Source organism: Buteo buteo, chromosome 3, assembly GCF_964188355.1.
Source record: "Buteo buteo chromosome 3, bButBut1.hap1.1, whole genome shotgun sequence".
Taxonomy (NCBI): Eukaryota; Metazoa; Chordata; class Aves; order Accipitriformes; family Accipitridae; genus Buteo; species Buteo buteo.
Window position 1 is genome coordinate 54,796,770 of NC_134173.1, and position 21,042 is coordinate 54,817,811.

Sequence of the window (21,042 nt, forward strand, 5' to 3'; positions counted from 1 at the left end):
CCTATTTTTAAATGCATTTAATTTTGTACATTGACCAGCTTGTGTGTGCTCCATCTTCCCCTATTATCGTCATAGCTTAATAAGTTGTGCACTACAGCCAGGTTAAGTATCAAATATTTTTCCAGACCTGAATCACCTCTGTGTCTACTGTCTTACAAAGATTCAGCACTTATTACTTTTTCTAAGAAGGCAGTGAACTTGTCCTCAAGGACGGTCTGTTACTCTGCTGGCTCCAATTACGAATTTCATGTCCATGGGAGTAGCATCAGGGAAGGACATACTATATTATGCTGACTAGATTAACATTATTTCCATTGGGTTGCATAACACTGGCAACTGGCAGTAACTTCTGGTTATAGAACGGTAATTACGCAATGCAGGAATAAGGCAGCTTGTTCAACTTTCCATCAAGTAATTCTGCAAATCCTTTTGGGGGAAGAGGTGTTTTCATCTCTCTGCTTCCGTTGCATTCAGTTTCTCTCAATTCCATAAATCCTTCAGCAATACATGTACCCTAGAATTCTGAAATTGTAACTAAATAGGATTCCGAGTTTTGTAAAATGGTACTTGAAAAAATTTATATTTAAAAAAAAAAAAAAAAAAAAACATAAAAAAGCTGCAATCTGTCCTATCAGTTTTTAGGAAGTCAGCCTGTGTAGTTAGGTTCCATGAAAATATTTCTGTTTTTCTTTGAAGCCTGACTGACTTTGAGATGTAGTTCAGCTGCACTACGGAACTCAAGAGTAATAACTTTAGCCAAAGAAGTGCTTTTGCCTTTTTCCAATTTCCTTTTCTTAATAGTATCATTTGAGAGTTTGGTAATATGGCAAAATAAGAACAAAACTTGGACAATGAAGTTGGGGACTCAACTCCAAATAGCAGGAGCCTGAGACATTGCTCTAGGGAATCTGTTGAGTGAGGGAGTTGGAAAGCCTGATTCTCTTCTGGGTTTATACCTTTTTCTTTAGAAGCTCATTGCCTGACTTTCTGCTTTCTTTTAACTCAGGATAACAGCGTTCTGCCCTTAGATAATGTAGTTGATCTTGTAGTTCTTGGGATATGAGTTTGTGCTTCAGTATTGCAACTGAAGATTTGAGCTCTTGAGTGGTGGGTAATAAGGGGTATGCAGGTTTTAAAGTACATAAAGGAAATGTCACCACCTTCTCTTTAAACAACACATAGCCTAGAAAATTCTGTAAAAGTAACAAAAAAAAATGTTGTTAAAAAATCCTTTTTTTCTTTCTTTTTTTAAAACTCATTAAATGTGTAAAAGTTACGGAATGGCAGATATGAGATTATTTCTGCTACCTTTATTTTGTGTGTATGCATGTGTGTTCCATAGGATTTCTGTTCACTTTACGATCTGGTGGTATCAAAATGTTTCAGATGGCCACCAAAGTCATATTTAACGCTTCTGGTATGACAAAAAGATCTAAATGTGGCTTCAAATGATAATTTCTGTTTCCATAACAGTATAGGATAATGTATCTGTGCTTCATATATTGATAAAAATGCATTCACCTTTTCCACTGGTGGCATCTGGAAAAGCATTATTCAGCAGAGTGACTAGATACTCACTGATGGTGTGGAGAGTTTTGGAAACGTGACAGGCATAGGCTCAGCAATTGCTGACACATAGCTTTGGACACTGAAATCTGTTTTTAATTGAGAAAATATATGTTGGCCAACATATTGGGATAGCTCCTACTCATTTTGAAAAAATGCCTTGGGATCTTTAACTTCCATTTGGATGCTTCCCAGACATGGGCATAAGGGACTGTAACTGTTTACTTTCAAATGGTGTTTAAACTGTTTCCAGGTTTTATAATTGAATTATATTGCTCTCACTACCACTTTGGTGATGTAAATGATTCATATAACATGGCTATTTTTTTGTAATGAGATGCTAAATAGATATCACTGAAAATCAGTAGATTTTTGGTGGTAAAATATAAATGCATTTTGACCAGGTCAATTATTGCTTTCAAATTGTAGTAACAAGTGATTATATGACATCTTACTGAACAGAAATACAGCACATCTGATGGAAAAACAGCATTAAATGAAGTATCTCCATTACTTTTAATGCAGAAATGATGATTAATTTTTTTTCTAAATCTAAAATTTTTTTCTCAGTGATTTTCATGGTTCAACTCTGTTATCGGTTAAAAAGAAGCTACAGGTCACTCCCAAGATTCCAATGTTCTGGTTATAATACACACAAATGTACTAACAGTCTCATTTATATGGTTTAGGATGCAGTCCTAAATACATGGGGTGAACATTCAACCACATTGTCCACTTCCACCCAAACATTACTGTCCTGCAGTTCCCCCAGAAGTTCCTCTCCATGATGTTACAAATAGTCATTTGTGGTCACAAAATAAAGTTGTGTCGTTACCAAGTGACTGAATAGTCAGTGTTATGTAGAAAGCAACAGGTCACAGCCACGATTAGACAAAGCAGGTTACAATCTTAGCAGTATATTGATTTTTTTTTTTTTTTTTTTTTTTTTTAATTCAACTAGATAACCCCAGCGATGAGCCCCAGGCTAAGACATATTCGTATAGTTGACCAAACTGTAAATGTTTTTGGACAGATTATCTTTAAGGTGTCCAACTTCAGAAACATTTAAATTAGTTTAATTTTCTTTGTGTGCTGTGAAGCTTCTGAAAATCAGTCTCTATTTTTATAAAAAATCTGCAAACAGTATAGAAATTAGTACTGCAGGAACCATTAGTCACTTTTAACTTTTAGACCATTTAATCACTTCTATGCTGTATGAGGTGATTTAATCTTCCTTTTACCTGTGCACTGAAATAGAAATGTTGCATGCAAGATACTCATGTATGTACTTGTATAAGGTAGCAGAAATACTTACAGTTGATACAAGGAAAACAGTGCACTGTGTAACTTTTCAGTTCTATTTAATAGCTAAAATTAGCCTACTTATATAATGTGAGCATTTAATGTTGAGTATCTCTAACAGATTTCTAAGTACAGCAAATTCAAACACAAATACCGTATATTTGAGGTATCCTGACATTCTCAGTATCACGTGGCATACTAAATCTATTTGAGAAATGCAGTGATAGGATTATAGTGGATATATAGTTTAATTAAATAACTAAATATTTTTAATTCTTAATTTTAATCATCTGATTTACACTCCTCAGTAGAGGAAAAGGCATTTTGAAAAGGAAAAATACTATTTGTTTTTCTGAAGTCATGTCTGAAAGAAGATTTTAGCTGTTGCCCTAATCTTGCAGCTGGTTCAGTTAAGACAGAAACATTTGCTGGAGCAAAGTAATTTGCTGACCTGAGTCCTGAGTTCCTATTCAAACACACTTCTGCTACTAATTGTTGATACTGAGCTCCACTTACAGCACAGCAAATTAATGCAAAGTCTGGTTTTCCTAAGTGTTTTCCTAATTCCTGATGTATTTTCAAGATGAAGTAGACTGATCTGAAAAAAAACCCCAACACCCAAAACCCCCAATAAACTTGTGATTTTCCCCAAGAGATCTAGAAAATTGATTCTTTATGTCTGTAAGCAGAATAGCAAATCATTTTGGGGTTGTACTATCTGAACGTAATGAGAACATTGCATGGTTGTGCATGGAGGAATCGGTGCCCTGACAATGAGAGCTGAAGGATGGGTAGTCCTGAAAAAACATGTCAGCTTTTACAGTTGGCACGGTAAGAGTCTGCCTGCATCTGTCAACTCTTCCACATTTAGCCTGTGTGCATCATCTGTCACTGTACAGCTTCTTGGGACATTTGCCTGGGATCGGTGCCAAGCTGGAGAAGTAGCTTTGACTATGCTGCCTCATGTCCAGAAACTTTGGAAAAACAGCCCACTGCCTGTGGGAAGGTGGAAATGAAAGGAGTGAGACTGATCAGAGTTTGAGCCACATCTTTTCGAATTTCAGTGTTGATAACGAATAACTGTCATGCCAGAAGAAAAAAAGAGCATGTTCTACCAATATGATACAAACCATAAATGAAAATAAATTATAATCTGAAAATTAAAGTTAGAGATCAGAATAATAATCTGAATAAATCAGAGACTCACTGCCTCTTCCCATCTCCCCCCACCTGCAGAAGTCCCTATGCTTGTTTCATTTCTGGAATAAAACTACTTAAACAATACAGAAACATTGCTTAAATACAATATAAAGTATAATATTAGAACTAGCTATCATAGGAATTTTCCTGCCCCCCCACCTCCCAGCCGCCAATGGAGGAAATAATGGAAATTTTGTCAAGACAAACAATTCTCATTGGAGAAGTAAGAGAAGATATGATTGAATCTAATGAAGCATTAAATACAGTGTTTGGCTCAACATTAGTGAGCAGGGTTATGGAGCGCATGTGATGGATCATCACCTCTGAATAGTATTCTTCTTTTCTGTTCTGTATTTGTCCAAGGCCTAGAGGGTAATCAGTCAGATGTAGTTAATCATCTTTTAAATAAATTGGACATCTTTTCCTCACTGGCCTTTGAATAAATGGTATCTACAGTATATTTTTTATATTTGGTGTAACTATATTCTTTTTTGGTTATCTATTCAATGAAAACAAATTAATGAAAGGAGAATATGAATCCTCTTCTCCCTCTAGTTTTTGAGCTCTCTCATAATGTCCCTGCTGTGATAAGAGAAAGAGGAATTCAGTATTAAAGCAAATTTTCTCTCTAGGTTGTGGACTGAAAATTCATACAAGAAAATGAAAGATGTTCAATATGTCTTTTTAGTATTTGAAAGATATTTTAGCTCAAGGCCTGGATTAATATTTTTCAGATATTAAAATTATTGCAAAACAGTTGTTTTATATGTTTGATAATAGATTCATTATTAAAGGCTAAGATGAAAATTAATATATTTTATTAAAATTGGGGTTTTAAACCAACTTTTGGAAAGCTTGATGGATACAAAGTAATCTTCAGTATAATGGAATTTTCTGAAAACAGACGTGTGTTCTTTAAAGTTCACATATCAGTCCTTTTAGCAGTTTCATGTCTAGAATAATGAAGTTAAAATAGTGCAGATTGTAATCAGCTGATAAAATTGTTTTTAATTAAAAACCAGAAAATAATTAAGGTATATTTGATTGTATTGTGGAGCTTTGAAAACAGGTGTAACAAAAATATAATAATCTTCATAATGCTAATTATATTTAGTGTAAACACTTTTGTAATAATTCGAAGCCAATTATACTTCTTTATTTCCTCATGGGTAACATAACACAGAGTAAGTATAAGCCTGCGAAAGGGATGACTTAACACAACTGTTGATGCACTTTGAGTGAAACATCTTTATCAAGTTAATACAAGAAGCAGTCATGCCCTACTTGAATTACTCATTTATAATGGCTGAGCAACAGCCTGGATGTGGACTTTGAAATCCTGGGAAAATAAGATGCATGCATGCATGCATTCAAATGTCTAAAGTCTTTGCTTTAGAGCAGCTGTAAAATGTTGAAGTGAGATGTCAGCTACTAGCTGTTGTCTACATTTTTAGTCTGAAGGGAGATGTGATCATTTAATTGCTAACCAAGGTTAGTATTATTTTAATCATTGCATCCTCAGTTCAAGACTTCCTATTTTCAAGAGCTGTTTGAACATTTGGGACCTAAGAATCAGAGTATTTATCTGCTTTTTGCACACTTTTAATGCACAGATTATTCCAACTTTATTTTAAGACTTTATTTGGTTTGTTATAATACATAGATTTTTCTCAAACTTTTATTGTGCTTGTAATGAGGGAGTGGTAATCCTATAGATTTGTAAAATATCGAAATAAAGCATATGTATGGGTAGCAATTTAAAAAATGCTACTTGTGAGCTCACTAAGGACATTAGAGTATAATAGCTGGTAAAAGCCATGTATTAAAAGGATGTCTGTCTCTTTGTACCGTTAGGATATTGCATCTTGCACAATCTTTTGCAGATGACTGCATTGCCAGGTTCTTGTCTTCACAGCTTGATACCATGTTTCCTTTGAAAAGATAGACATGTAGGAAATAAACTGTTCAACTTTAATTTTTCTTCAAATGATTGCACAATACCAAAGAGTGTGCATCCCATTATACTTGAATAGGAGATTTTTTGATAAGAAGTGCCAGATGCTGTGTCTCAAGTATCCTCACACTTCCCAAGTCAACAGTACAGAAGTAACCACTCTTCTTTTATTGCAGGAATTGTACAAGCTGCTGTGACACAAGGTAGGAAAGAGCAGGAACACCCACTTTTGCATGTTGGAATATCTGTAAGGGCCATGTGAACTTTGTCTTTGTGTTGCACTTTGGAGGCAGACAGCAATGTCCATGTTGTATCTATCCAGCGATACTCATAATCATTTTACAGCAGTTGGTGAGACTGCAGGGGTCCTTACTCAAGAACCATTCAGGAATTGGTCAAGTAGTTTTTTCCTTCTTATTTCTGTTACAAATAGAATTAAAATTCCTTGTACTTCATTTAAGTCTGTTTCCTGGAACAGGGCATCTCTAACATGCACCATACAAACTTGTTTCTTCCCCTGGAAAATCACTATCTCAAAATCGTGATGGAAGAAGGTGGTGTTTTCTACAAAATGGCAGCAAATTAAGCCACAAACTCAAGAGATTGTGCCTTCCTTCCTGTTAATGGCAGAACTGAGAGGCAAGAATAATTCACCTTAAATGTACAAGTGTGATGGTTAAAATCTTCACTAATATTTGTCCAAGGCAGCACTACTAGAGGTATTGGAGATACCTTTTGGAGATTACTCTTTGCACAGGAGTTAGCAGGGCTTATTGAAAGAGCTTTAAACTAGATTTGAAAGGGGAAAGGGATAAAACCAGGCTTGCTAGAGATCAGCCTGGGGGCAGCACACCAGTGTTTGAGGGACAGTGTGCTAGCAAGGTCCTTTGGTCTGCTGTCTCAATGGAGGTAGGGGATGGAGATCCATGCAGCAGCAAAGACACAAGGGTTATTGATATGTTAGAAACCACAGAAGCATGTGAGAATGGTCACATAGGAATTAGGGCTTCTTCCCCCCCAAATTAACCCTAATTGGTTAATAAGCCAACTGAAGTGCATCTACACCAGTGCACACAGCATGGGCAACAAACAGGAGGAGCTGGAAGCCATTGTGCACATGGAAAACTATGATATAGTTGCCACAAGGAAATATGGTGGGATGAGTTGCACAACTGGAGTGCTGCAATGGATGGCTATAAAGTCTTCAGAAGGGATACACAGGGAAGGAGAGGTGGCAGGGTAGCCCTGTATGTTAGGGAGTGTTTTAACTGTCTAGAGCTTGATGATGGTGATGAAAGAGTTGAGTGTTTATGGGTAAGAATCAGGGGGAAGGCCAACAAGGCAGCTATCATGGTGGTAGTCTGTTATAGACCACCCAACCAGAATGAAGAGGCAGACGAAATATTATATAAGCAGCTGGGAGAAGTCTTACAATCCCTAGCCTGTGTTCTCATGGGGGACTTCAACTTACCAGATGTCTGCTGGAAATACAATACAGTGGAAACAGTCTAGGAGGTTCCTGGAGTGTGCAGAAGATAACTTCCTGACACAGCTGGTGAGTGAGCCAACTAGGGAAGGGGCTCTGCTGGACCTCTTGTTTGTGAACAGGGAAGGACTTGTGGGTGATGTGAATGGCTGGAGGCTGCCTTGGGCACAGGATTCATGAAATTATAGTTTTCAATTTTTGGAGAAGTGAGGAGGGAGGTTAGCAGAACTGCTACCTTGGACTTCCGGAGGGCAGACTTTGGCCTGTTTAGGACTGGTTGACAGAGTCTCTTGGGAGGCAGTCCTGAAGGGCAAAGGAGTCCAGGAAGGCTGAACATACTTCAGGAAGGAAATCTTAAAGGTGCAGGAGCAGGCTGTCCCTATGCCGGCGGGAAGACGACCGGTGTGGCTGAACAGTGAGCTTTGGCTGGAACTCAGGACAAAAAGGAGAGTTTATGACCTTTGGAAGAAGGGGCAGGCAACTCAGGAGGACTACACAGATGTCATGAGGTTATGCGGGGAGAAAATTAGAAGGGCCAAAGCCCACCTAGATCTTGATCTGGTTACTGCCATAAAAGGCAACAAAAAATGTTTCTGTAAACACATTAGCAACACAAGGAGGGCTAAGGAGAATCTCCATCCTTTATTGGATGCTGGGGGGAAACATACTGACAAAGGATGAGGAAAAGGCTGAGGTTCTTAATGCCTTCTTTTCCTCAGTCTTTTATAGTAAGACTGGTTATTCTTTGGGTACCCAGCCCCCTGAGCTGGAAGACAGGGGAGCAGAATGAAGCCCCCATAATCCAAGGGGAAATTTTTAGCGACCTGCTACACCACTTAGACACACAAAAGTCTATGGGGCCGGGTGGGATCCACCCAAGGGTGCTGAGGGAGCTGGCAGAAGTGCTCAGCAAGCCACTTTCCATCATTTATCAGCAGTCTTGGCTAACCGGGGAGGTCCCAGTTGATTGGAAGTTAGCAAATGTGATGCCCATCTACAAGAAGAGCTGGAAGGAGGATCCAGGGAACTACAGACCTGTCAGCCTGACCTCGGTGCTGGGGAAGGTTATGGAGCAGATCATATTGAGTGCTACCACGTGGCATGTACAGGACAAGCAGGCAATCAGGCCCAGTCAGCATGGGTTTATGAGAGGCAGGTCCTGCTTGACTAACCTGATCTTCTTCTATGACGTGACCTTCTTAGTGGATGAGGGAAAGGCTATGGATGTTGTCTACCTAGACTTTAGTAAAGCCTTTGACATTGTTTTGCACAGCATTCTCCTGGGGAAACTGGCTGCTTATAGCTTGGACAGGCATACTCTTCCCTGGGTGAAAAACTGGCTGGATGGCTGAGCCCAGAGTGGTGATGAATGGAGTTAAATCTTGTTGGCGGCGGGTACAGGTGGTGTTCCCCAGGCCTCAGTAATTGCACCAGTTTTGTTTAGTATCTTTATCAGTGATCTGGATGAGGGCATCGAGTGCACCCTCAGTAAGTTTGCAGGTGGCACCAAGTTGGGTGGGAGTGTTGATCTGCTTGAGGGTAGAAAGGATCTACAGAAGGATCTGGACAGGCTGAATTGATGGGCCGAGGCCAATTGTATGAGATTCAACAAGGCCAAGTGCCAGGTCCTGCGTATCAGTCACAACAACCCCCTGCAGCACTACAGGCTTGGGGAAGAGTGGCTGGAAAGCTGACTGGTGAAAAAGGACCTGGGGGTGCTGGTTGACAGCCAGCTGAGTATGAGCCGGTAGTGTGTCTAGGTGGCCAAGAAGGCCAATGGCATCCTGGCCTATATCAGAAATAGTGTGGCCAGCAGGACTAGGGAAGTGATCGTCCCCTTGTACTCAGCACTAGTGAGGCTGCACCTCGAGTACTGTGTTCAGTTTTGGGCCACTCACTACAGGAAAGGCATTGAGGTGCCTGAGCATGTCCAAAGAGCAATGAAGCTGGTGAGGGGTCTAAAGAAGTAGTCTTATGATGAGCAGCTGAGGGAACTGGTGTTGTTTAGCCTGAAGAAAAGGAGGCTGAGGGGAGATCTTATCACTCTCTACAACTACCTGAAAGGAGGTGATAGCGAAGTGGCTGTGGGTCTCCTTTCCCAAGTAACAAGTGATAAGACAAGAGGAAATGGCCTCAAGTTGCAGCAAGGGAGGTTTAGATTGGATATTAGGAAAAATTTCTTCACTGAAATGGTTGTCAAACATTGGAACAGGCTGCCCAGGGAAGTAGTTGAGTCACCATCCCTGGAGGTATTTAAAAGATGTGTAGATGTGGTGCTTAGGGATGTAGTTTAGTGGTGGACTTGGCAGTGCTAGGTTAGCAGTTGGACTTGATCATCTTAAAGGTCTTTTCCAACCTAAACAATTCTATGATTGTATATAGCCAGGGAGGACAGTATTTATCTTACACTGTTGTGCAAAGTGGAGCATTTTGGAATGGTTTGCATTGCTCTTCTCCACTGAGGTACTCTATGGGCTGCTCCAAGACAATGTTGGAGGATGTTTGCAAGAAGGATGCACTAACCCTTGTAGCTTTGACTGTGGCTTGGCTCTATTTGACGTTAGCTGCCACAGTTTGTCACCTCTTCTCAAATGGCAGCAGCTCAGCTAGCTCCAATAAATGGTTTCTGTATATTGAGGTGTGGATATACTCGAGCAAGTGACTCCAGAACATTTGTTTTTAAGAGCATAGAAATTAGTAATTAAGAAGTATAGTTGTACAGAAGTAGCATGAGGTAATGCTAAAGGAACAAGATGGTTTTCATTCATTTTCTGTGAGGTCGTCCCACAGTGGTGTTGCAAGTGAATGCTGTTATATTGGGAGCCACTATAATTCAGGATCAGTTACAGCAGCATTTTGGTCCTGACTTTGAAAAAGCAGTATCTGAGTTCCCGTCACACTTTCCGACATGGGGCAGGCAAAGTTCTGCCACTTCTGTCTAATACAGATTCCTCTGTATGCTCCTTTTTCTAAATGTTCTTTCTAGGGGAGGTTATTATCTCTTAGCATAGCAGCCAGCATGTAGGACTGCTGTTTGTGTGCTCCTGAGCCTTTGACCTAGCCTTTGTGGATAGTTGTTTTGGGGTTCACAGCTCACCAGGCTATGACTCCCAACAGCACTGGAACATAGAAGCCTTCCTACTGCTGCTGCTTCAGAGAAGTAGAACCAGTGTAACAAATAAAAAAATTGATTTTGACTAGTAAAAATGTGAAGCTAACACAGTTTGGAGTCCTACTCCTTTTCTTTTTCCAGAGAATTTTATTTGTTTTCTCAAGAGAGATAAAGCCTTCTTCCTAGCATTAATTTCTTAAACTGCAGTGCTGGAATAAGAATTTGGAATGGCCAGAGTTGATTTCTTAATTACAGTTGAAAAAAGTGGGAATGCCTAATTACTTTTTACCAGACAGCTGTCATAATTTTCCTAAATATTTTCATGTTTAGCTGTACCTGTATATATACATGCACGTGTGTAAGTGTAAGGAGAGAAGAAGATATCTATTCTCATTATATCTGTGAATAGACTGTTCTGAGTATTATTAAGATTTGGGAGGAAAGCTTAGAAAAATGATGTTGTAATCCACAGTACATTGTTTGACCTACTCCTATAAATATATCAGAGCTACAACTTGAGAGAAAATATAAATCTTTTTAGCTCTAGATGCTCTTGTTTCCCAGAGGATTACAAGTGGAACAGGAGGACAGTTTCTTTAATTCCTTTATCCCTGATTCAGTCCCTTTGCAAAATCTCCAGTTGGTTCTTCATACCCCAGGAAGAATGCCAGCCAAACACTTGGTGGGTTTTGATGAATCCTACCTAGTTCCTGTTAGTACCAGTCAGTGCAGCTGACATCTTTTAGGGAAATGCAGACAAACTCTCCTTATATATGGTGTGATAGAAAATAGAGTAGTAGTTGATTGAGTTTTTCTAATATTCCCCAGTAGTTTTTCCTTCATAAGATAGGATAATAATAAAATATCTTATGACATAATAGTTTCTTCATAGTTATTTTAGGGATTTTTACATGACTCCACCTGGCTTTGGCCTGTCATGAATATATTACACCTGCAGCACTTTTAAATGAAGTTTGCATGCTACATTATCTTATACATAAGAGATGTTTTAGTTTATATAAACCTGTATCAACATAATGTTAGAGAAAAATCAGTATTTTGAGCTTTGAATGGCTGCTTTACTAAATTTTTAGTGCGCTCTTATAAATTAAATTATTTTCCAAACAAACAGGCAGTACCTAATAAAGATACATGTCATCCCACTGGAAATCCTAGATAAAAGCTATTAAGTATGGCAGCTTGGAATATGTAAAAAGTGGTTAGCATCACTGGTTTTAGTGCAGGAGTTTAATAACATTACACTTACTTAGAATGGTAGAATGTGCCTTGCATGTCAGTGTGCCAATGCAAATAATATTCAGACTTTTCTAAGGCTTTTTAACATGTTTCTTCTGTGAAGTGCAGTTTAATATTTAGTTACTGATAGTGTCCATTATTATTGTTACGCTTTGGATCAAGGAAAAGATAAAACAGTCTGAATTACAAAGCATTCAATAGCTTGAATTTTCTGCCTAAGGAATAACAGAAAGTAGCAGACTGAAGTTCAGATTTATATGGTGAATAAGTTTGAGTAGTTTTCTGTGCCATTAGCGGAACAAATTAAACTTTTGCTGGTTGAGTGCATGTACCTAAACAGTGTAGTGTGGGAGGATTATCAGCCAGTTAGTCTTATTGGTTTATTGGCAGCAGAGCAGATTTAGACCAAATTTTCCCATGGCAGAGGTACTGTATCAGCGATCCCAGAAGTTTTCCTAAGAAATTTATGAAGTGGTATGGAAGTAAATTACTGAAGAGCCATCAAAGCAAGTATGTTATTAATTGACAATTCATTGACTTCATCCTTACTGCTAGTTAAAAGAAGAAAAAAAAGGATTAGGATTCAGCCTATACTTTGAAAGCTGCGTGAGGTCTTTTGTACGATATTTCAGTTAAGCTGTAATTAATTAACTTAATTAAACAAATATTAGTAAAAGAGTAAAAGCACACTTATTCTGATGGGTCTATAAAAATAGTCATAAGATCAATCTAAATAAGTAATGGAAAGTGTGAATCTGGGTCTGGTTAGGGCAGAGTGTAACACTAGTTATCTTTGATCTTCTGAGAAACTTAGTCCTTCCTCGAGCGAATCTCTCATTAGACCTCACTGACTAATTGCTGAAGAACTGCTGAGTCCTTACCCTTCAGGTTAAGGTCAAAAATATATTGCTGTTTATTATACTGGACCATTTCTTTGTGCCCAGGTTTAATGTTTTTAATTCAAACAGCATTGCAACTTGCTTTTGCTGTTTAATATTTTATGTATATTAAAAGAATGGGCTAGTGATTACAGTAGAAAGAAGCTATCTTGTGTTAATTCCTTTTTCTTCTATTAAATTACTGGTCCTAGCTAATTATTTAACTTCTCTGTGTATCAGTTCATCTGTAAAAATGTATGTTACCGTCCATGCAAAATGCTATGGGAACTACCATAACATTATTTTCAGACTCCCACTTGGAAGGTATTACATGAAGCCTGGAATTTCATAGTAGTTAGAGTATTAGTGAGCATACTGTAGGTTTTTTAAGCATCTAGTATTTGAGATAGGAATTTAATTCCTGCCAATATTAGGTGGAAATAGAGGTCTCCTTAAGCACTATAAAAACCCCCAAAGCTGTTTTTCCCAGATTAATCATGTATAATTTAAATTTATAGCTTTTTTATGTCAGTCTTGATTAAGACACATAGATTTAATGAGAGGAATATTTTACCTATTGCTAATAGTCCCTAAAGCCTACTACATGTAAAACACATGAACTCTCTCCCCTTCTGCCTTTTTCTGATGCCTGTGAACTTTTTCTGTTGCTCTGAATGGCTGATAAATTGTTTGCAAGATAGGAGGGAGAATGCTTGACTTTGACTCAGAGTTGAATTTCTTGAGAAAATATCATTGTGAGCAGTGTGTCCATAATGGGAGCTATTACAGAACAGTTTACTTCACTATCAGGTTTTTTTGCCAATTTACCCATGAAAGCAGTCTCCTAGAAATCTGCTTAATCAGTAATACTGTTTTGAAAATAAACATTGTGTAAGAATCTGTCCTTTTCTATTAACAGCTCCAAACATTCTAAATAAATCTAAGTAATTTTTTTTCAGTCACCCATGATATACTTCCCTTCTTTGATATTGTCGGTTTTACCTACTTTGTTCATGGTACTTCAACTTTGATCTCGGCTAATTGCCATTAAATTCACACCGCTTACTGACTTGGCAAGCCAGAGCAAGTTAATGCTATTCATCATAAGGAGACCAGTTACTTTATTCTGTCCCCTCTAGGCATGTGCTTGTTTGTTTAACAGCAAAATTATTTGAGCAGTTTTACATATGCTGCTCATACATTTTCCATATGAAAATCAGTAACACAGTGGAATTCTACAACTGAAGGGTTTTAAATGTGTTTATTGCTTAAGACATGGGTATATGTAAAGATATTTTTTCACACTGTTTCAAACGCTGCTTCTATCCCACAGTGAGATTTCACATCAGGTATTTGGAGCTTGTCCTTGGGTCAAAAAAAGATTTTTGTTTTTTTGGTGGTTCTTCTCTTTTCAGAATAAAGATTGCTTTTGCCTGCTAAAGCTATTAAAATGCATTTAAATGAAACAAATGCAGGCTTTTTTGCTAGGGTTATTCCCTCCCCCCACACAAATGCCAGAGACTGTCCAATCATGGGTGAAGAAAAGACAGAATCTCCCAAGTCAGTGTCTGTCCTGGGGCATGCCCACTGTCCTTGCCCATCTGACATTGTGGTAACTTCTGGGCACTGCATAATTTACCAGCATTAATGCTGACTGGGAGGAATTAGTTTATTAAATAAGTATATTAATTTTAAATATTTTAAAATATTAAAACCATATTTTAAATGTTAAACAGTTCTGATGAAGCAAGTATGTTGTGAAAAATTTAATATATATTAACTTAAAGCTTTTTTTCCTCCAAAAGGAGGAGGAGTGTGTTCACTGGGAAATGGGATAGTGGTTATTTTTAACTCCCCAATCCAATAGTGCCCTTAAGAAATATCTATTTAGCAATAATAGTCCCTTTTCCCAGAGGATGTAATGATAAATGTGCATTTGAGGCAAGGTGTAACATTTAATGCGTTAATAATAAACTAAGAATAAACAAAAATCATGAAGTAGATTTTTATAATCCATATTGTTAAATTGACTCTTAATTTGAAACTGAGGAAAAACTTCAAACATGTTTATCAACATTTTTACTAAATCCTCCTGAAGGCAGCTTGGGAGATAATAATAGTTCACGCATTTGCCAGTGTTTGTTGAATCTGTCAGAACTTCTTTGACCTTAGTTAATAATAAATTTTCTGCATTGTGAGAAGAATCTTTTTGATATAATCATCTCTCTTTAGAAAAAAAGGCGGCAGAAGTAGATTTGAAAAATCAGAACACGTTTTTGTTTGTAGAAAAATGTAGAAATGCTGTTGTTGTTGTGTCGTGTCCCCCCCCCCAACATTCAAATTGGATTTTCTGATTTTAATAAAAATTCTTTGTGTTTTTTTTCTGTTTTGTTTTGTTTTTTTTTAACACATATCTGTTCTTTGGTGAGGTTTTTTTGGTTTTGTTTTGGTGACTTACTGTTTATTTCCACTTACTGGTACCATCTAGTGTTTTTTGATGTCTGCCTTAAGTCTGCAGAACTAATCTTACTGGAATATTCTTTGAATTTTAATCTGCCTAGACTTTTTAATGAATGTTTATATCACTGCATGGAACAGCTGAGCTGTCTACTGCAAAGTGTTATAAATTTTGATAACTAAGATAATTTAATTACCTTTAATTTTTCATGTCCAATATATGGAATGAATAAGAACGTGGAGAGGGAAAAAAAAAGTAACACCAGTATGATGGGGAAAATAAAGGATAAACCTGAATTTGCAGTAGGACCGAGCAAAAGCTATTGGACAATACTTCTCAAGAAGTACTGAAAAACTACAGTAAGGTAAACTGCATCCAGATGCAATGTTACCATTCTCCATTATTTTGTTAAATGCTAGGGTTCAGTAATTAGTGCAGTTCTGTTGTTGCTCTTGTTTTTCTGGATAGTAGTAGGTCATAAGAATCAGTTTTAAAATAAATGCTTCATCGTGCTATATTTGTTCAAACAATTTCACACTGCAACAGCTTGCCTGTAAAGTGCATACAGTGAAAATCAAAGCAGAGCTCAGCTGGGTGCCAGAAGCACTGTAGCCAACTGTGGAAGTAGAAACCTCACCTGAACTGACTCACTCTCTTCCTTCTTACATCCCACGCTAATAAGAAAAAAATTATGCTCGCAACAGTTCTGTCAGGTGGATGTGCTAGTGTTGTGGTTTAAGCCCAGCCAGAAACAAAGCACCACACAGCCGCTCACTCACTCCTCCCTTGCCCCAGCCATGGTGGGATGAGGAGAAAATATAAAGGTAGGCTTGTGGGTTGAGATAAGGACAGGGAGAGATCACTCACCACTTATGGTCACAGGCAAAAGACAGGCTCAACTTGGGGAAGAAACTAAATCAATTTAATTTACTACAAATCAAAGCAAAACAAGGATATTAGGAAGTAAACCCAAACCTGAGAACACCTTCCCCCCACTCCTCCCTCCTTCCCGCCTCAACCCCACTCCCGGTTCTCTCTCCACCTCCTCCCCGTGGCGGTGCAGGGGACGGGGAATGGGGATTGCGGTCAGTTCATCACACGTTGTCTCTGCCGCTCCTTCCTCCTCAGGGGCAGCACTCCTCGCACTCTTCCCCTGCTCCACCGTGGGGTCCCTCCCACGGGAGACAGTCCTTCACCAACTTCTCCAACGTGAGTCCTTTCCACAGGCTGCAGTTCTTCCCGAACTTCCCTGGCATGGGTCCTTTCCGCGGGCTGATCTTCAGGCACAGGCTGCTCCAGCGCGGGCTTTCCCATGGAGTCCCGGCCACCTTCGGGGGCCTCTGCTTCCCCGCTCCCCTCCACGGGCTGGGGGACACAGCCTGCCGTCTCACCAGGGCTGCAGGGGCATCCCCTCCTCCCCCGCTCCTCCTCCCCGCCTTCCTGACTGACCTCGGTGTCTGCAGAGGGGTTCCTCTCACACTCCGATCCCCTACTCACCGCCGGTTCCCCTTCTGAAATCTGTTCTCCCAGAGGCGCTACCACCGTCGCTGACGGGCTCGGCCTGGGCCAGAGGCGGGTCCGACTCGGAGCCAGGGAAGTTTCTAGCAGCTTCTCACAGGAGCTGCCCCTGACGCCCCTCCCCCGCTACCAAAAAACCCGCACCACACAAACCCAAAACAGCTAGGAACTGTGGTATGAGGATGGCTAATAGTAGCCTCACCATTGAAGGTTTCAAACTACGGTGCGTATGTATTGTGTTGAGGATTGTTTTGTGTCCTTAGGGTTCTTCATCTCATTTTGGAACCATGTAGTGTAAAAGCTTTTTGGTTTTGTTTTGCTTCTGTGATACGGGTTTCTCATAAGACTTGTGTTAATGTTCAGGAAGCAAGATTTGAATAAGAGGCTGTTTCTTGTTTTAGTGAAGTTTGAATTCTTTCTCCAGAAGAATAAAATGTGATGCGAGACAGTTAAATACGGTAAAAACTCAAATAAGCTGTCCAATCTAAAGTCACTAGACCACCCAAGTCTTGGACCACCCAAGGGACCAACAAAAGGCAATTGCCTGAAAGAGGTGGCCTTTTACTAGAGGTCGAACAAGTTGTATTGCAGATCTTGGAAATATTTGGTAGTGATTTCTTAATGCAGTTGGCTGCATACTGAAGTTGGTCCTTAGTTCTAAGTTCCCACTGTATAAGCAGTGTCCCTCTGAAAATGGCTCTCCTTATTTACTTATAACCTTAACGTTATGGTTTTTTCCTCTTTTTAGGGTTAAAGTAAAATTAGTAGTTTAACAATGTTGCTACGGAGTAGAGATTTCAAGTTATTACAGAGTTTGTGTAGTGTCACATGTAAGTGAGATTTTTGAATGGGAGATACTTGATCTATGCCACTTCTAGGATTTGCAATGAGAATCAAATCAGAAGCACTCACGTAAATAATTCTCACTTGAACTGCCTTAAGTGTACTTCTGTTTGTGAGAAATAGTACAATATGATACCAAGTAATTCAACATTAGAATTGCTCTGTTCCCAAGCTTAAATGGCCTTTGGAAAATGTATAAAATCTCTTCACTGGAAATTATTGAAAGTAGCAGGTTTTGTCCTTAAAACCACAGTAAAGTAATGTATATGAACTGTGTAAATAAATAAATATTTTCCATGATTGAAAATAGGCAGTGCTGGGAAATTCCCTTAAAGTGTTTCCTGTGGCAATCATAATTTCAAGATCGTTTCTCATTCCTTTCTTTTTCAAATTTGTTAGATAAAGTGTAAGTCATGTATCTTAACCAACCCAAACCAACATTTTTATGTGTATGCTTTTGCAGCAATAGTGTTATTGTGATGATGATAACTTAAAGATATAAAGAAAGTTTGCTGAGAGGTTATACCTTCTATTACACCAACTGTTATTTGGGTTCATAATCCCTCCATCATGTCTCAATAAAATCTCATATTTCCATAACCTTCTTATTTCAGTAGCTAGAGAAAATATTTAAAAGTAAACAGTGGCACGTTATGCAAAACTTCTCTAAAGCATATTGCTTTCTGTCTTTAGCATTCTTTTCCATTATAGGTTTTATTTAACATCTAGTTTTCTGATTTTTCTTTTCATCCTTTCTTAAAACTAAAATAAAGATAGCATCTAATTTCTCCTTTTTGTAATCTGCATAAAGCACCAGCTAACTAATTAATTAATTTTACTTCTAGTAGAGGAGTGAAACTTTTTGTAGATGCAAATCTGTGTACTTTCATAGTGTTTTATTCAATCTAAAATGTATACAAGCATTCTTATGGCCCTCCTGAAAGATACGAAGAATTCCTGTTTCTTTGCAAAATAGGAAGAAACTTTTGAATAATGAAGACTTCAATTAAAGCCCTGTAAGGACCTGAGGTGGTCCTTACACAAGGACCAGCAAGATACAGAGCATGGCAGGTTAGATGATGTGCATGGTGTGGAGGGAGTACTGATGGGATACAGTGTAAACGCCTGAATGTTGTGCCTGTGTATTTTTGTGGATATATGTATAGGTGTATACACTAATATTGATCTATGCATTAATAATAGTTTAATTATCAAATTAATATTATTCATATGTAACTTCTACAGCTACTACTTTCTGCATTTAATTATGTTAAATACTGGTGAGGCAGAGCCTGGAATAACAGACCCAGCCTGTTTTTTTTAATTATTATTTTACGTATGTGGAGTATAAGAATATAGACTTGGGTCATCCACACCATCAAATAAATTGCAGATACCAATGTAATAACAATTTTAAGTCAGAGTAGTTCACAAAACATCCAGTCCACATGTCCTACAAGCCATAAAACCTTTCTGTTTTACTACCATATAACAAACTGAGTAAAAAAGAAAAAAAAATCCTTAGATAAAGTAATAGAGAGTACACTAATTATGTTTTTAATTTCTTTTAATAAACAATAATATAATGAAAGAATACCAGTGATGAAGAACGTGGTCAGCATTATTTGTAGGTATAGAGATAAGTTGTTTATTTTTATTACCAACCTTTCTAATTTTCCTCCAGTTCCGTAATGCTAATAATTCGTTGCAAGTCTACGTAAACACACTCCCAATGAACAGTTTTACTGAGGGGAATGTTCTCGGCAGGGCTTTGTTAACCTGACATTCTGTGGTTTCGCCTCATAAAACTAGCAAAGGGCTCTCTGCGTGGAATGTTAATGGGGTGAAGTAATGAATGCAGGATGGGATGTAAGATTTGAGCATGCATAAAGTCCTTACTTGGGGGTTTTGGAGGAGATCCTTGCAGACAGTAGCTAAGAGATAAAAGCATTGGGATTTTTCTTTTTTTTTTTTCTTTTTTTCTTTTTTTTTTTTTTTTTTGGCTAACAGATCTCTCTGCTGAAAAATGGGCTTTGAAGTTTAGTGGTGGTATGAACATAAAAAACTAATAAAAAATAAAGGTACATACATTTCTTTTAATTTGGTCTTGGTGAAAGGAGCAAAGTTGAGGGTCATCTTGGTTTTAACACAATTTTTAAAAATTGTTCCTATTTCAAAACAGTCTTATAAATTAGGTTCTTTTTAGTTGTGCAGTAGTATACTATAATGAGATTTTCTTTAAGAGGAATGTTGCTTGTGCCATACCTTTACTTTCTTTTCAAAAGTAGTACTTTGGGAAACATTCGACTAAACTAATTTAAATTCCTGGAATTTGTAATTGCTTTTCTGGGGAAAATATATTCAATACTTTCCTTCATAGTTCCCAAGGAACCAAGCAGTGAAATTTTTATACAAGTCTAGTGCTAATTAGTTACATTGTTCAGGCATGACCTGATCTTGAATTTGCTGTAAAGGGAATGAAAACATCTATGGATGAGCTGTTTCTTGTTCTGTGTAAGAGTGATGTTTGTTAGTTGAGGGCCCAGATCAGGTCTGGTGAAGCAGGTGTATTTATTTGTGTTACAGTAGTGCCCACCCATAACTGTCAGTCTGAGGATTTTCATCTTATTCCCCTTCCTTAATGACGTGGTCACTTCATCCTCACTGCTCTGTGTTTAAGTGCTGCTCCATCAGAATGGCTAACCTGAAGAGCTTTAAGCTCTCCCTGTAACATTTATTAGATACATGACAGTGAGAAGGGAAGGATAATTGTGATTTGAGACAGGTAATCTTTGTTTTGGAGTGGGGAGTGTCTTTTTTTCCACAAGACAGAAGATTTTTGTACTTCTTGCTGAAGTACAAACAGGCAGTTGCATTAGAATAAGGTTTCATGATACGGAATGACAAGTACTGGTACTACAGAGAAAGGACACAGCTTGTTCTGGGAATAAATACTGATTCAGATTCAAGGAAAAAGAAATGACCACTAAACAGTGGGGCTATGATAAACTAAACGTTGGGAAAATTGCTTACTAGGTAATTTTAAAAGTAGATGGTCTTAGCTGTCTGATACTAGACAGGGGCAAGGGACAGACCTGGACAAACTCAAATTTACCTGTTTACTGGCATTTCTCTACACATCTGCATCTAAGATGAATGAAAGAATGGGGTGAGCATCAGTCTAGATCACTACTTTCAATTTTCAATAAGTTTTGAGTAAGCAAGAAAGCACTGGAAGAATACAGGTGTTGGTTATGTTGGGTGTAAGGGGAAAAGAGGAAGAGTTTAAAGAGAGACAGGATAACCTTTGTAGTAACAGCATTGCTGGCTGATACCAGTTCAAGATAAATTATGCAATATGCATGTGGAATTTTGTATGCATATGGAGTACAATTAATGCCAGTAAAAATGGTCATGAGGGAAAGTGGAATGCGAGATGCTTACTTCTATCAGCCAAATGTTGTTAAA

The 21,042-nt window shown here is 38.2% G+C and overlaps 1 protein-coding gene across 11 annotated transcripts in view; it reads left to right on the forward strand.

The window, feature by feature from the left end:
* Positions 1-21,042, forward strand: part of VPS13B (vacuolar protein sorting 13 homolog B) — a 488,999-nt gene that overhangs the window by 166,765 nt on the left and 301,192 nt on the right. Inside the window, exon 20 of one of the 11 annotated variants that reach the window (XM_075023684.1) lies at positions 6,199-6,403. The exons of the other annotated variants lie outside the window; for them this stretch is intronic. Within the exon in view, the coding sequence (XP_074879785.1) occupies positions 6,199-6,284 (86 nt within the window). The 3' untranslated portion in view covers positions 6,285-6,403. Of the gene's footprint in view, positions 1-6,198; positions 6,404-21,042 lie in introns of those variants that run through there. 11 annotated transcript variants of the gene reach the window in all.